This window comes from Elaeis guineensis, chromosome 3 (assembly GCF_000442705.2).
Source record: "Elaeis guineensis isolate ETL-2024a chromosome 3, EG11, whole genome shotgun sequence".
In the NCBI taxonomy this organism is placed as follows: domain Eukaryota; kingdom Viridiplantae; phylum Streptophyta; class Magnoliopsida; order Arecales; family Arecaceae; genus Elaeis; species Elaeis guineensis.
Window position 1 is genome coordinate 108,687,997 of NC_025995.2, and position 13,762 is coordinate 108,701,758.

Sequence of the window (13,762 nt, forward strand, 5' to 3'; positions counted from 1 at the left end):
GCGGGACAACGACCGACACTCCTTATTCTGGAATTATGCGGCCGTTGGCACGACGGATTTGCGGACAGATGCGTGTGAAGAAGAACCCCATCCACCGTCCGCTGTTTTACCGTCGGTTGGATGGAAAGCCTTTGTCCTTTTATACTGAGTTCGTCAAAAGTCGCGCACTCTTTTCCAGCGGTGATGATCTGATGAGCCATCAAAACCGTTTCCTAAAGGAAATCGGAGAGTGAGGATAAGGTTGTCGCTTAAAAAGAAAAATAAAAAACAAAAGGTATGCGCACGGAGACTGCAGTGTCTGTAGAAAATTCTACGTCATTTGGGACGAGGGGATTGGTTCGACTTACGTCGCAGTACATGGCGGGGCTGTCTTGTAATATCGATCCCATGATGGCGTTGAAGTTTTCATTTGGCACCCTCAAGACAACTTTTTTCTTTTCTTTTTTCCATTATATTTGCTTGAACTAAATGGTGTAGCGTGCCGACAGTACAGGTTGTTTCTGAAGGTCACTACCTAATTTGATTGTCCAATACACATGGATTTGCACCAATATTTGAACAAGAGTAGCTTTTGAAATTGCGCAGAACAAATTAAACCTATCAACTTTTGCATCAATATACAAACATATACATGTTTGTATGTACAAATAATCTATGTAATGAAAGATAATCTATTTTAAATTAAATTTAATTTTATCTCGAGAAAAAAATAGTTCTTCTCTCTTTCTCTCTCTCTCTCTTCTATTTTTTTTCTCCGTGATGATTTTCATAAATAGATTAGTTGCTACTGCAAATTGTCTTGCTTGTCTCTATGGTTCCATCCCCTATTACCTTCCAAAGAAATTCTGCTATGAGAGTGGGCCAAAATCAAAGATAGTTAGGAGATTTAGAAGTCTACACAAATATCTCGCGACTTTGGATAAATCAGCAGCGGAGACTGCTCCAGCATCCGGTTCGGTTCAGAATTCCGTATGGATATTTAAGAATGAAGTAGTTCTACAATTTTTTTCAAAATTTTTTAGTAAACTTTGAGATTTTCTTTAGTATATATAATACATTTTGTTGAATTGACATGGTATCATATATATGACACCGAACTCAATTATTAGACCACTTCAATCCAAACCGCTATCTATTCAGAATTAGCTCGACCACAGTTTGAGAAAAGAATATCAGATTAGGCAGCCTGAAAACTGAAGTTGAGATGTCAACTCTACAATTACCAGACCAGGCCATCAAGTGATGACTCGGTTAAGAATTCAGGCTTTGCAATTGGATTTGAACGATGAAGATTTGCGGCAGCCTTGTTTGTTTCCAGTATTGGCTTAAATACGTTAGCATGTTCTGCTGAGATTTGTAAAAAATTCAAATTCTCAAGTAAAAGTTCACTCGGTGGTAATTCATATGTGAACTTATACAACTAAAATATAATAATAGTAGATAGATCGCATCCACTAGACCACTTCACTTAAGTTTCCTAAATTGAACTACGTGGCCAACCAGAGCCAAATCTGCTGATCTGCACCCTGGTGTTCACTGCTTGCGGTGGGAAGAGGTTCCTCCCCCCGAACCGAACCAAGCAAGCACAGCAGTCAACTTAGCTTTTTAAGTTAATCAAGTTTCACTTGTCCTGAGTCAAAGAGCTAACACTAAACCCGCCTGACAAACTGTTGATAAATCAATGATTTTGCGACATTGCCCAAGAGCGTTTCTTAAGAAAAATTTAGAAAAGGAGAAGAAAGGAAAGCTTTATATAAGGCCACAAGGGCTACATAACAAAGTGAGAAAGGTTTCTACACCATTAGACTGGTTAATATTGAAAGATGATCATAGCATAAGGTCTGTAGTTCATCCATTACATAAAAAGTTGAACTTGTATCTTGCATAAGCTAGTCAAGGTCATCTCACGAGCAGCGCAGTTCAGTACCATCTGAGAGGTGAAGGGTACAGCCCTTGGGAGCAAGGCAGCAGTTGCACTTCGAAGGCAGCTTCTTGTTGCCAGAAGATGTGCAGGTCATATAGTCAACAGCAAGGCAATATTGAGGGCAGAGCACAGCTCCAATGCTGATTTGCAACTCCCCAAACAAGACTTGTGCCTTTTAGCATCAAATACCAACAATGAAAAGAAATAAACTGTTATAATTTCATGGCTCAGAGGCGGTTCACGTACATTAGAATATAAGTAGCCTATATATGGGAGGAGGGTTCAGTACCAGTGAGTAGGAGAAGCACGACCACAGAGAGTCTAGTGAAGGCCATCTCTTCCGAACTTGTTTGTGGGACTTGAGAGATGGAGGTTTAACTTGTATCTATATAGCCAGCCTTCACAAATCCCCAGACTTTCTAACACAAGTGAATCCAAGCCGTCATGTTCCAATGTGAAACATTTGACAATTCATATCTCAAGTTGGTAATGATAAAGATGAAGTATAGCATCATGTGCAAGAAGAAACTTTGCATCAAAGAAATAGACTTTGATCATTTGACTGCATTATTATTTTATAGAAAATTACTATATCATCATAGATTGTCTTTGAAAACCAAGGCTCAAACTTTTCTTTGTTCTTTGACTGAAGCACTTCTAGTGGACTATGGTGGAGGATTTCCATGGTCTGAAGATTGAATCAGTAGCCTGGCCCTTCATACAGATAAGGATATTTGACTTTGGAAGCAACAGTTTGACTACCATTGTTCTTAGGAAAAAAAAAAAGAGCCCAAAAACCATCCACTTCAGAGTTTTATTGGAAGAATTACATAGATCTGTGTGTGTGTGTGTGTGTGTGTGTGTGTGTGTAAAAGATGGGATAAGTATCAAACATTTCATAGATATATCTCTTGCCAAAAGCTTTCTATATCTAAAACATCACATTTGCAAAAGTAAAAAAATGCTTTGTGAAACATGCAACTCTAAGTTGTTCTAAGTCAGAAAACTCATTGAATCAAGTATGTACATAGAACAGTTCATAGTTCTCTACAAATTTCAGAGAAATAGTAGATTTCGCTTTCAGACTGTGACATGTTCTCCTTGACAGTAATCTCCTAAAATGTCTCTCTTTTCTTTAGATTCCATAAATAAACCACAAACCATTGATTAAACCCCCTGTCACAGGAATGACTTAAGATTCTTTTTTATTTTTTTGACCTTTTATTTTGTTTGCGTGTGTAAAATAACACAACAAGTTTATCTTCAATGATGTAGACAAATATAAGGACGGAACAACTGTAAGCATGTCCATAGCTATGAAACAAGAAACTTTTTATTTAAAATCTTCAGTACTTTTGGTAATGGAACAATATGGAGCAAAATCAAGTGCGATCATTTCATACCTGTCAATCAATCATATTGACAACACAGCCACAATTTGTATCAAAGCAAAATCACCATGGTATTTGCATGTCATGTACTCAAGATATGCAGTGGCACATGACAGAAGAGCACACATTGGATCCACTGCCTTGGATCAAACAATGCTCGGCCTCATGTCAATTTGAGAAGACAAATAAAAATCAACAGTCAGTCCAAATAGCCATCTGAGATAAACGAGATTATCTAGATGAACAAGTCTACCTCGAATTCAGGAAAAGGTGAAAAAAGAAAGTCAGAAAACAGAGAAGGAAATATGAGTACCAAAAAGTAGAACTTGTGGGGAAGACTTGATGCAAGACATGCTTGCTGGCTTAAAATTTGAGACCTTGAAGTGGTCCTGAAACTTGTCACATATTTCTTTATTTTGTTTTCGGCAATTTTATGATGCAGAAGCTTGCACTTCAACTTCTAGTCAAATGACCATTATGAGCAATGACTTAAGAAATCTTGTAAACACTTTTCTTCTTGTGAAAGAAAACAATCCACAGGATGTAATGGTTCATAATCAAATCATGATGCTTCAAGATCTCTAATTGCTCGTCTTTGCCTCTTGATGAAGTTTGGTTTATAATATTAGAAAGAGGAGAATTTTAGAGCGAGGTGCTCATATAAATAAATCAATTGTGTAGACAATCTATACATTCAGCTATTTAACTCAATCCTACTCCATCCAGGTTCCTTGATCAATCCTCTCCTGTTAATTGAATTTCTAAGCCCTATAACCTCCTTCCATTTCCCTAAAGAAGCATAAACATTAGACATTAATACATAATTGCCAGTGTTCTGAGGCTTCAGTCTAATCAATTGTTCCGATACCAACTCTCCAAACTGATTATCATGATGAGTTCTGCAGGCACTAAGTAAGGGAGACAACATCTGATTCCTTGCTTGAATAGGCATATTATTAATAAATCTTAAAGCAGAACCGAAATGACCTGCTCTAGCAAGAAGATCCACTATGCACAAATAATGCTCTATGCTAGGATCGACACCATAATCCTTCTGCATGTTAATGAAACATTGCAATCCTTCCTCTACTAACCCAGAATGGGTACATGCCAATAAGACTTCAGTAAAAAGAATGGCATCTGGCTTAACAGTCTCTTCCCTTTGCATCTCCTCAAAGAGGGCAAGAGCTTCTTTGCCTTTCCCATGGCAAGCATAACCTTTTATCATGGTGCTCCACATAGTTATATCCTTTGCAGAAACCCCATCGAAAATATCTTTTGCTCTTTCTATATTCCCACACTTGCAATACATGTATATCAATGCAGTCTGAACTCGCAAATCTGATTGAAGCTCATTCTCCATTACATACTCTCCAATCTTTTCCCCAAAATTAAGTGATCCAGAATCAGCACAAGCAGAAAGTACTGTGAGAATGGTAACTTTGTTTGGTTTAACATTTGAACTTAACAACTCCTCAGATAGAACCAATGCTTCACTTGAAAGCCCACCTTGAACATACCCACTGATCATGGAAGTCCACAAAATGACATCCTTATCCAGCATAGAATCAAAAACTTCTCGAGCTGATGTTAATTCTCCACATTTTGAATATAAGGTAAGTAATAAAGGGGCAATGTCTACTTTCTGATCAAATCCACTACTAATCAATACAGAATGGATTGCACAGGCTATCGACGATTTCCCTGTAAGGATGCCAGCATAGATAAGATTAATGAATGCAGCAGAGTCTGGATTGATATTTGCACCACGCATTTGGTTAAAGAGATCAAACACGTTCATACTATCTCCAACCCTCAAAAAGCCACCGGCCATTGCGGTCCAAGTGATTATGGATTTTTCCTCCATAGAATCAAACAACGAACATGCATCATCAACATGGCCAAACCAGGCATACATGCTCAAAATTGAATTAGAAAACCGTAAATCTGAATGGAACCCAACTTTAATCCCATAACAGTGGACAGAAAGACCATGCATTAAGGCTGCAACAGAGCCTGCACAACCTGATACAAGGCTTACACAAGTACTAGAGGTGGGCCTGAGACCAAGCGCACGCAGCTCGTTCAAGAGTTTAAACGACTTGTTAATTTGGAAGTCTTGACTGTAGGCAGAGATCATGGAATTCCAGGCAACCAGGCCTCTGCTGGGCATTTCATCAAACAATTGGCGTGCGTCCGATAGATTATAGCATTTCGAGTACATATCCATTAGCGAGGTTTGCACGAAGGGGTTCCCCTGAAAGCCCATCAAGAGAGCATGGCCGTGGAGCTTCCTGCCGTCTCTTACGGATCGCAGCTTCGCGCAGGCTTTTGCGACGAAAGGGAAGGTGAAGCCATCGCCATGAACGCCGGATCTCAGCATGGAGGAGTAGAGATGAAGAGTTTCCAGGTATGATCCATTTCGCGTGGAGGCCCAAATCATTCGGTTCCAGGTTTGTAAAGGAAGGGGTTTGGTAAGGTACTGGAGATGGGATTGCATCACTCTTAGGTTCTTCAAAGCTTTTCTCGCGTTTTACTCTGTCTTGGCGGGAAAAGCTCGAGTAGAGCATTTTAGGGTATTTTCCCATGTTGCTAAAAACCCTCTCATATAAAAACTAATAACAGTACAAATCTGGTCAGAAAAGGCTCCGGACTCAGGACAACCGTCCAACCATAAATACATATAATATATTAATCCACGAAGAGTAATGCAAGGAGTGCCAATTTCATACGCCAACGTAGTTTGTTGGGCTCAGAAAACGAGATTGAGAGGGGGCGACCCGGCACAATTATCTTCTTTGGACGTGATCGCGGGGGAGCATCTCCCCTCCGCCGTATGGACTGGCCTATGGTCATCCAGCACCACCGCAAATCAGAGAAACAAAAATCTCTTCCCAACAACATTCAATTCGAAGAGCAATTTTTAGATGAGACTTCTCCTCCTCCTCCAATTGTATGGACTGATCTATGATCATCTCTGTACCATTATAGAATAAAAAATTAAAAAAAATTTTCAGACTCCATGTTCGAATTGTCAGAATTAGCTCTCTCACAGTCACATGCATTCTAACATTTAATTGAAACCGTAATACCTGCTACGACTCGAATCCGAACCATTTGGTTGGAAGCAAACTGTCCATTTTATTGAGTTAAGTTGCCACTGCGTGCAATAACGTACATCAATGTAGTTAATGAGATTTATGAAAATTAGTGCAAAATATAGGGTGCATGAAGATAAATTCAGATCCTCCGTTACGGTTAAAAGTGTTACTTTATCCGATATTATGCATGATTTGGTCTGTAAATAGGATAGCACATTTTTTACCAAAAAAAAAAAAAAAAAAAAAGGATAGCAGCATAGCGCATCGCAACGAGAAGATCATGAAAAATTTATTATTTTATGGATCATGAAAAAGAAAAAATTATGGATCATCTGTTATAATTCATTCTTAATTCACCGGGAGACGTAGAAATTGGTGATTAGCTGGGCATAAGAAAGATTCGGCCAACATCATCAATTCACCGTATATAACACCAATTTCACATTCTTGATGAACTAAGTGGTCATTATCACTGAGCAGTACTCACATGAAAATAACAGGCAAGGGCTTATGCATAAACCTTTTTTTTTTTTTTGAGAAAATGAAAAAAATAAGATACTTTCATCAAAGATTAGTGTATTAATTAAAAGAGTAATAATAAGTGGTGTGGATGGAGATACACACACTAGGATGTAGTCTCATCAGATGGTGGGGTGAACCAATGTCCCATTACATAAACCAACTTGGTGTGCGCTAAGCCACTCGACATCCCGCAGCGGCAAAGAAACCATACTGTTTCAAATATCAGTTTGTTATGCCAACTTTACATCAGTTTGATACTTCTTATGATCTAATTGATGCCTTGAAGTGTTTTATGTAATTAGAGTATCCTTTTATGCTAGTGCTTAGGATTGAATGTCCAGCGTTGCAAATGAATTAGACAATTCATAGATTGGCTGGACTTGGATTCGAGAAGAAACCTTGAGCTTGAAAATTTTTGAAAATAAGTTCACATGGAGGCTTCTCTATGTATTGGGCTCATTTAAGTTTCAATCAATATTGAAAGTTTATGGTGAAGCTTTTCTTAAGCTTGGAGCAACCCAAAGCTCTAATCGGCTCGTCTTGTGTGCAGCCCAAGTAGAAGTAATTGCAAAAACGAGTGTGAACAGCGATCTCCAGGTGAAATAACAGTATAGTTTATAATCCTTAAGCATTGTATTGTAATATATAAAAACTTCTATCATTGAGTTATTCTTTTCGAGAGAAAGAGAGAGAGAGAGAGAGAGAGAGAGAGAGAGAGGGAGACCCGCCATTATGCACGAATTATGCAGATTTCAATACTTGGGATACACCATCTGAAGGCCTCTTCTACTCAATATTTTCAGAATCGGATAGAACCGGCCAGATCGACCGGTCGGATTGGAGACCATTTTTAATCCTGATCCGGAGCTTAGACATGATCAATAGATTATCAACCCGTAAAAAATCATGAAGACCCGATGAACCAATCGATCCGTGATGAACCAGCTGGATTATAGATCGGATAGTGCGGCTACTAGGATAAAGGTATTCTGTCTGTATCTGATTTTGGCAGCGAGGCCGATGGACATGGTGCTGGTGCTGCAGCCCATGCCAGGGAGGCCAAAGGTCTTGATGGAGAGGGACAGTCGGAAGTGGAGGACGATGAGGGAGGAGAGAGGGGGGAGGAGGCGAATATGCTGCAGGCGACGATGAGGACGATGATGCTGGAGGGGTGGACGGCGGTCTTGACGAAGAGGGAGGCCACAGCAGAGAACATGCCCTGCTTAGCCTCGAGGATGGCATGGTGGAACTTGGCATCGTAGTCGGTCTAAAAGAAGAAGGGAAAGGAGGAGGTCTCATCACTGAGGCCAAACTTGCGGTAGATGGCGCACATGAAGATGGCTGCACCGATGGTCATGGGATTTTTTTAGAGACTCTAGATGTGTCGATGAACACAGTTCATTATATTTATTAAATATATAATGGCGAATAGAATTCATCCGCTAAAGAAAATGATAGGAAACATCTAGAGTATGTTTAATATTTTTATATTTTTAAAGAATAAAATATATTTATTATATCATAATGATGTTATGCTGATGTCATGGGTCAATTGATCGGGCTAATTGGTTGATCCGATTGCCCCCTGATTTTTTTTTCATTTCGGTCCGATATCCGGTCCAGTTCTGAAAGTATTGCTTCTACTTGGAAAAAGGGTGACTGCTATACTAATGCCCAATTCAAAATGGGATCTCGTGCTGTGAATAATTTAATGCAATATTGCAAAGCCTTTCGGCATTGTTGCCTGGTCCCTGCCGTTGTTAGCTAGAACGAACAATCAAAGTGCATTGCTTGTGCCGTGATTCCATTTTCACAACAAGAACTAAAGAAGCTTCCACCTTGATCCATAAGAAATATTCTATTTTAATAGAAGAGACGAAACCTGGCTGAACTTCCAATTCCTTTTCTACTAGATTGGGATTGCCATCCACCAGAGCTGTTTCTGCGTGGCTAATCTTTCTCAGACCAATTAAACAAATTGGCAAAATAATTCCAGCGCAGTATTTCTTGACTACATAGAATAAGTTTGCTGTGCGAGCCAAATAGGTGGCGATATCAGTAGGGACATTTGCGGGCCATCGGCCAATGAGGGAACAATGGGCGAGGATGATAGGCCAAAGGTAAGATAAGATGGTATTTCGTCAACATAACTCTACAAGATGTCATTCATGCAAATGCCCAAGCGAAGCCCAGGCATAAAGTAAAGGCTAAACAAATTTCAAATCTAGACTCGAGCCGACAAGAAGAAGGCCATAAAGATCATGCATCCCACAGTCTACTTCCCGTGATTGCAAATTTAGGACTTTCAATAAACAAAACATGAACTAATCTTATACACAACATAAAACGAAAGCTTAAGAGAATTTGAAATTTGAAAATAATTGTAAATAATTTAGAGAATACATCGATCATGATTCAGAATAAAGAAGCAACGAACTGAATAGCTTCTAGAGTACCACTCACATCCCCAACACTAGTCTGGTCAGCTGCACACATGTAAACATTTATTTTTATAAATTGCAGCTTTTTTCCTTACACAACAGAACATTTTGCGCGTTGCTGAACTTTACACTATGGAGGTACAAACTCAAGGAGCATGTAGCTAATGTCTTGAAGCCAACCAGCAAGAATTATATACATTTAAACGTAGACGTCAGGCAACATCATCTCAACCTCTTAATAAAAAAATATCATCTCAGTCTCGGTCATGATGAGAAGACATGGTATGCATTCAACGCAGAGGCCAGGCGCCCTCATCCCAATCTCGGTGATAATAAGGAGGCATCTTAGTCTGGATGGTCGAGTGTCGTCGAGTCCAAGTCGCCTAAAGTCTCTTTGAGCCTGTCCAACGCGGCCTTCGCGGCACGATTTTGAGCAATTTCCTTTTTCTGGCCGTTACCACTCCCCACCAATTTGCCATCAACCAAGACGTCAATCTTTGGGTTTTCAGGCCACACGCCCTTCAAGAACGTGACATCCATCTTTAGCTTTTGACAGAGTTCATACAGCTCGCTCATTGGGTGTTTTCCCAAAGTCTCTGGATTGATCAGTGGCGCAGCTAGCCTCCTAAATATCTGTTCAAGTCATACATTCTTTCTGTGTTGGTACATAGAGAGAAACAAGAGAACGAGGAAGGGAGACAAGAGAGAGACCTCACAAACAGTTTCCAAAGAGCTGTTGGTGTCTAAAAATACGGCTCCAAGGAGGGATTCAACAATGTCCGCCAGGACTTTGGGTGGGTCGACAAGGCCGTTGGAATGGATTGGATATTCCATCATGGCTTGCATAAAATCTTGGATCTAGAAGAGTGGAGAACCAAAGAAAGACTTAGTGATACATGCCGCATTCCGGAACCTACCAGAAAAGCATGGCAGCCGCAATAGCTACAGTCTTTCTGAAAAATATGATATTCTATGGTAGAATGAATAACGTATGTTAGCAAGCCATCAGATCAATAGGGGCCTTCAGAAAGCACGCACAAACCATATTCGGTATCCTTTTTGCTGCAAATTGCAGCGATGTACATCTTCCATTCCATAAAGATTGGTAACATTTCCTCATCAAAGTTCAGAACCCTTCTACTCTAATTTCGTACAATAAGAAAGATAATGGACTCATGAAAATTAAGCCTCTAGAAAAAAGTGCTCTTTTTTTTGGAGTCTCTGCCATCCTAAGCACCTCCAAAAAAAGAAATCGATTTATTATGAAAGAACTCTCCCAAAGAGGAAAAAAAAAATATAGAAGAATTTTAATAAGATACATCTTTTCTGTATGGAAAATCTAGAATCTAAAAAATCATCAAAATCATATAAACAAAATAAATAACAGAACTTTTGGAGAATCGAACCTCGGCGATAAAGAATATCCCAATTCTCAAGCGCCTCTCTCTTTTGTAAGAGGTCTCAGATCTGGGAAAGTGGTGTATCTTTCGCGCGAAAGAATGCTTAATCTTCCTTCGCGCGAAACTACCGTCGGATCACCCACCGAACAGCTCGCAAAGCGCTCCGCAGTCCATCTCAAAGCGAGCAGCTGATGATCTAACGGTGGTTTCGCGCGAAGGAAGGTTTATCGTTCTTCAGCGCGAAAAGTGTCCCTTCATATCCGTCCATTCTTAAAAAAAGCATGCGTCGGTATGAAATAAAGAAACTAGCCTGAAGCCTCAACTAAGCTCAAACTCAATGAAACCCGACCCAATTTATAAAGCTGGTCATCAGTTTGTCCCGACTCGCCTCAATCGCGATATTATACTCTATAACATATTTCCATGTGCATTATGAGTTCCAAATCGTAATTTTATAACTTTGATCGATGTAAATGGATTGACCAGGAGTATGCAAGAAGCCCGCACGTTAACGTAACGGGTAAATTGGTTGGCCCAACTGCGGTGAATCTCACCGATTCCCCCAGCCACATATTACCCACATAAAATACGGGTCAGGCCTAGGACTTTCTCGTCCCAATCCGGTGAATCCACCTGGTCCCGCGTCAGTACCAGCTGACGGGACCACGTCGGGCCGGGTCATAGAACCCAATCCAATGGGGTTTCCGTGATCCAAGTTCCCATCCCGAGGAATATCAGCAGAGAGCAATTCTCGGTATAGCAGTAGACAAGTGCTCCAAGAAACTAATTAAAAAAAAAAAAAAAATCACCGAAAAGTGGAGAGTTTTGGCGGAGACGGAATCGCTCCTCTCAATTGCCCAGAACCGCCATCCCATTCCCATTCCCCAGATTCAGCTACCGATTTGCTCCAACGGAAGCCCACCGTTTTTATGGTCGTGATCAAAATCTAGGGGCCAAAAAAAGGAACCATCGAGGCCTTCACAAAATTTAATTCAAAAAATAAACAAGTAAATTGATGATTAAAGATATTTACTTGGGCCTCGAGCTGGGGGGCCTTGTGGCGGAGATAGCGGTGGAGGCCATGCTCCACGGCGACGCGGGCGAGCTTTTCGGTGTCGACGTTGGCGGCGCGGAGACGCGTGAGGGGGCCGGGGGAGAGATCTGGGTATGAGGAGAACACCTCCCTCGCCACGATGCAGGTGAGCACAGCGTCCCCCATAAACTCCAGCCTCTCATACGACTTCGCCGGTTTGTACGGCAAGTAGAACGAGCCGTGAGTCAGAGCCTCCTCCACCAGATCTTTGTTACCAAATCTATAACCCAGTATCTCCTCCACCATACGAACCTCCTCCTCTCCCATCTTCGGTGCTGTACCTATGACGTTGAATTCCTCTCGCTTCTCTCGCTTCCCCATCGCCTCCTCGTCTCCTGCTCCCATCCGCTCGCTTTCTTTGAGGGAAAAACGAGAAGCCGGGAAGAACCTGGGGTTGGATTTAGGGGCAATACGAGGGCGGGGAAGACAAAATAGAGGGAGGAAGGTCAAGAAGAGAGGAAATTTTTATCGAGGACAAATGGGGAAACTTCTATTTTACAATTAGGGAGTCAAAACCAACGGGAGCATGGAACTGCCTTCCCTTCGTTTCCTCCGAACGCTTTCTACGGTGGTCTGGCCGCTGCGGCACGGAAGAAAGCAAGCCTGGTCCGACGGCTAAAACCTAGTTTGGGGCCGCCTTGTATTCGTGAAGCCACCATCTTAGCCATCTGCCTACAGATTAGCCATCTCCCTCGAAAGGTGTTTTCTGACTTTCTCGTTGTTGCTTGATGCGTTGTTTATTGGGTGGGGCCCAGGGGACGATTTGGTGGAAAGATTGGGTGGCACGAAACGTTACGGACTGGACGGTTGAGCTCATTAAAATGAGGGCCACGTAAAGGCTGGACCAAGTCGGAAGGTGGGTGCGAGTGGCGTTGCGATGCAACTGCTCCATATAGTGATTACGATACAAGGAGATTGTGCCTCGGTCACGCCGACTTCATGCAGAACCGGTGAAGGCAGAGCGCCTGAGTTACGCACACGAGTCACGACCCCCACCCCCGCTACCTTTTGAGAAAGAGAAGTGCTCATTGCACTGCGATGTTTTCAGAAAATATACAGCAAATTAGAGACTGCTCCTCTTTGAGGAAATACTTTGGAACAGATCTGGGCATGTGGTTCACTACGGCATGAATCAAGTTGTATCGTTTGGGTTTACTTTTGTTAGTTTTTTGCCTTCACTAGAAACAATACATATCTAAGTCTTGCGCATCCTAATCTCTGGGTAATTCCTTTGCCTTCACTGGGAATGATGCATTTCCAAGTCTTGCTCGCGTTAATGCAAGCACAAGACTATCATGACCCCATCTCTCTCCCTCTATATGTAGAAACTGAGAGACAAAGATATCTTTAATGAACTTAGTAAACTTTTTGGTGGACATATCTCCTAGACCTTGCATACGGTCATGTAAATACATCGATTACCGCAACAAATATGCAAATGCAACATTTGGAGGGCGTCACGCCTCCTTCTGTCTTTTTATTTAAAGCGCTGTCTCTCATTATTGACTACTGCAAATGTTGCACACACTAATAGAGCGTACTAATTACCTTGGGGCCCTATTTAGCAACAATTCGGCTTTTCAATTTTTATTTTGAAAAAAAAGCACAAAAATCAGGTACGGCGTCGTTAACCTAGTTTCCATATTCGTTCTTTTGAAATTATTTTTTCAATTTCTATGAAGCGTGGAAACTTTAAAAGCTCTGGTGATCACTTAAAAAAAAAAAAAAAAAAAAAATAATTAAAAAAAACTATGCGTGATCACCATCATATCCTTGGTTGCCACCGCCTCGCGCTGCGCTTGGCGCTTCTCTACCGTCTGCTGATCATCACCGGCATCACTGCTAGTAAGTGTCGTCAATTAACCATCGCCGTCACTATTGCCAAATGCA

General features: G+C 41.1%; 2 protein-coding genes across 6 annotated transcripts; both read right to left on the reverse strand.

Moving 5' to 3' along the window:
* Positions 1-1,913: 1,913 nt before the first annotated feature.
* LOC105041041 (pentatricopeptide repeat-containing protein DOT4, chloroplastic-like) lies at positions 1,914-6,221 on the reverse strand. Of its 4 annotated transcripts, none has more exons than XM_073254321.1 (4): positions 3,629-6,221; positions 3,328-3,477; positions 2,214-2,339; positions 1,914-2,096 (listed from the first exon to the last, which is right to left on the reverse strand). In XM_073254321.1, exon 1 carries the CDS (start codon positions 5,813-5,815, stop codon positions 4,010-4,012), a length of 1,806 nt encoding a protein of 601 aa, XP_073110422.1. In that variant the 5' UTR covers positions 5,816-6,221; the 3' UTR covers positions 1,914-2,096; positions 2,214-2,339; positions 3,328-3,477; positions 3,629-4,009. The 4 variants fall into 4 exon arrangements, with proteins under 4 accessions (XP_073110422.1, XP_073110421.1, XP_019705044.1 ...); XM_073254320.1 differs by having other exon boundaries at positions 3,328-3,531; XM_019849485.3 differs by having other exon boundaries at positions 3,328-6,221.
* A 3,059-nt stretch (positions 6,222-9,280) lies between these two features.
* Positions 9,281-12,568, reverse strand: LOC105041040 (ribonuclease 3-like protein 3). 2 transcript variants are annotated; one of them, XM_010917831.4, is made up of 4 exons: positions 12,393-12,568; positions 11,813-12,260; positions 10,091-10,237; positions 9,281-10,012 (listed from the first exon to the last, which is right to left on the reverse strand). In XM_010917831.4, the coding sequence occupies exons 1-4, from the start codon at positions 12,398-12,400 to the stop codon at positions 9,725-9,727; spliced, it is 891 nt and encodes a 296-aa protein (XP_010916133.1). In that variant the 5' UTR covers positions 12,401-12,568; the 3' UTR covers positions 9,281-9,724. The 2 variants fall into 2 exon arrangements, with proteins under 2 accessions (XP_010916133.1, XP_010916136.1); XM_010917834.4 differs by lacking the exon at positions 10,091-10,237.
* Positions 12,569-13,762: the final 1,194 nt, after the last annotated feature.

Bases quoted from the DNA above. Each gene is read 5' to 3' on its own strand.
- LOC105041041 (XM_073254321.1), bottom strand. From the start codon at position 5,815: ATGCAATCCCATCTCCAGTACCTTACCAAACCCCTTCCTTTACAAACC.
- LOC105041040 (XM_010917831.4), bottom strand. The intron at 10,238-11,812 runs GTAAATATCTTT...CCACTCTTCTAG, and splicing joins CCCCCCAGCTCGAGGCCCAA to ATCCAAGATTTTATGCAAGC. The intron at 10,013-10,090 runs GTCTCTCTCTTG...TGACTTGAACAG, and splicing joins CTTTGGAAACTGTTTGTGAG to ATATTTAGGAGGCTAGCTGC.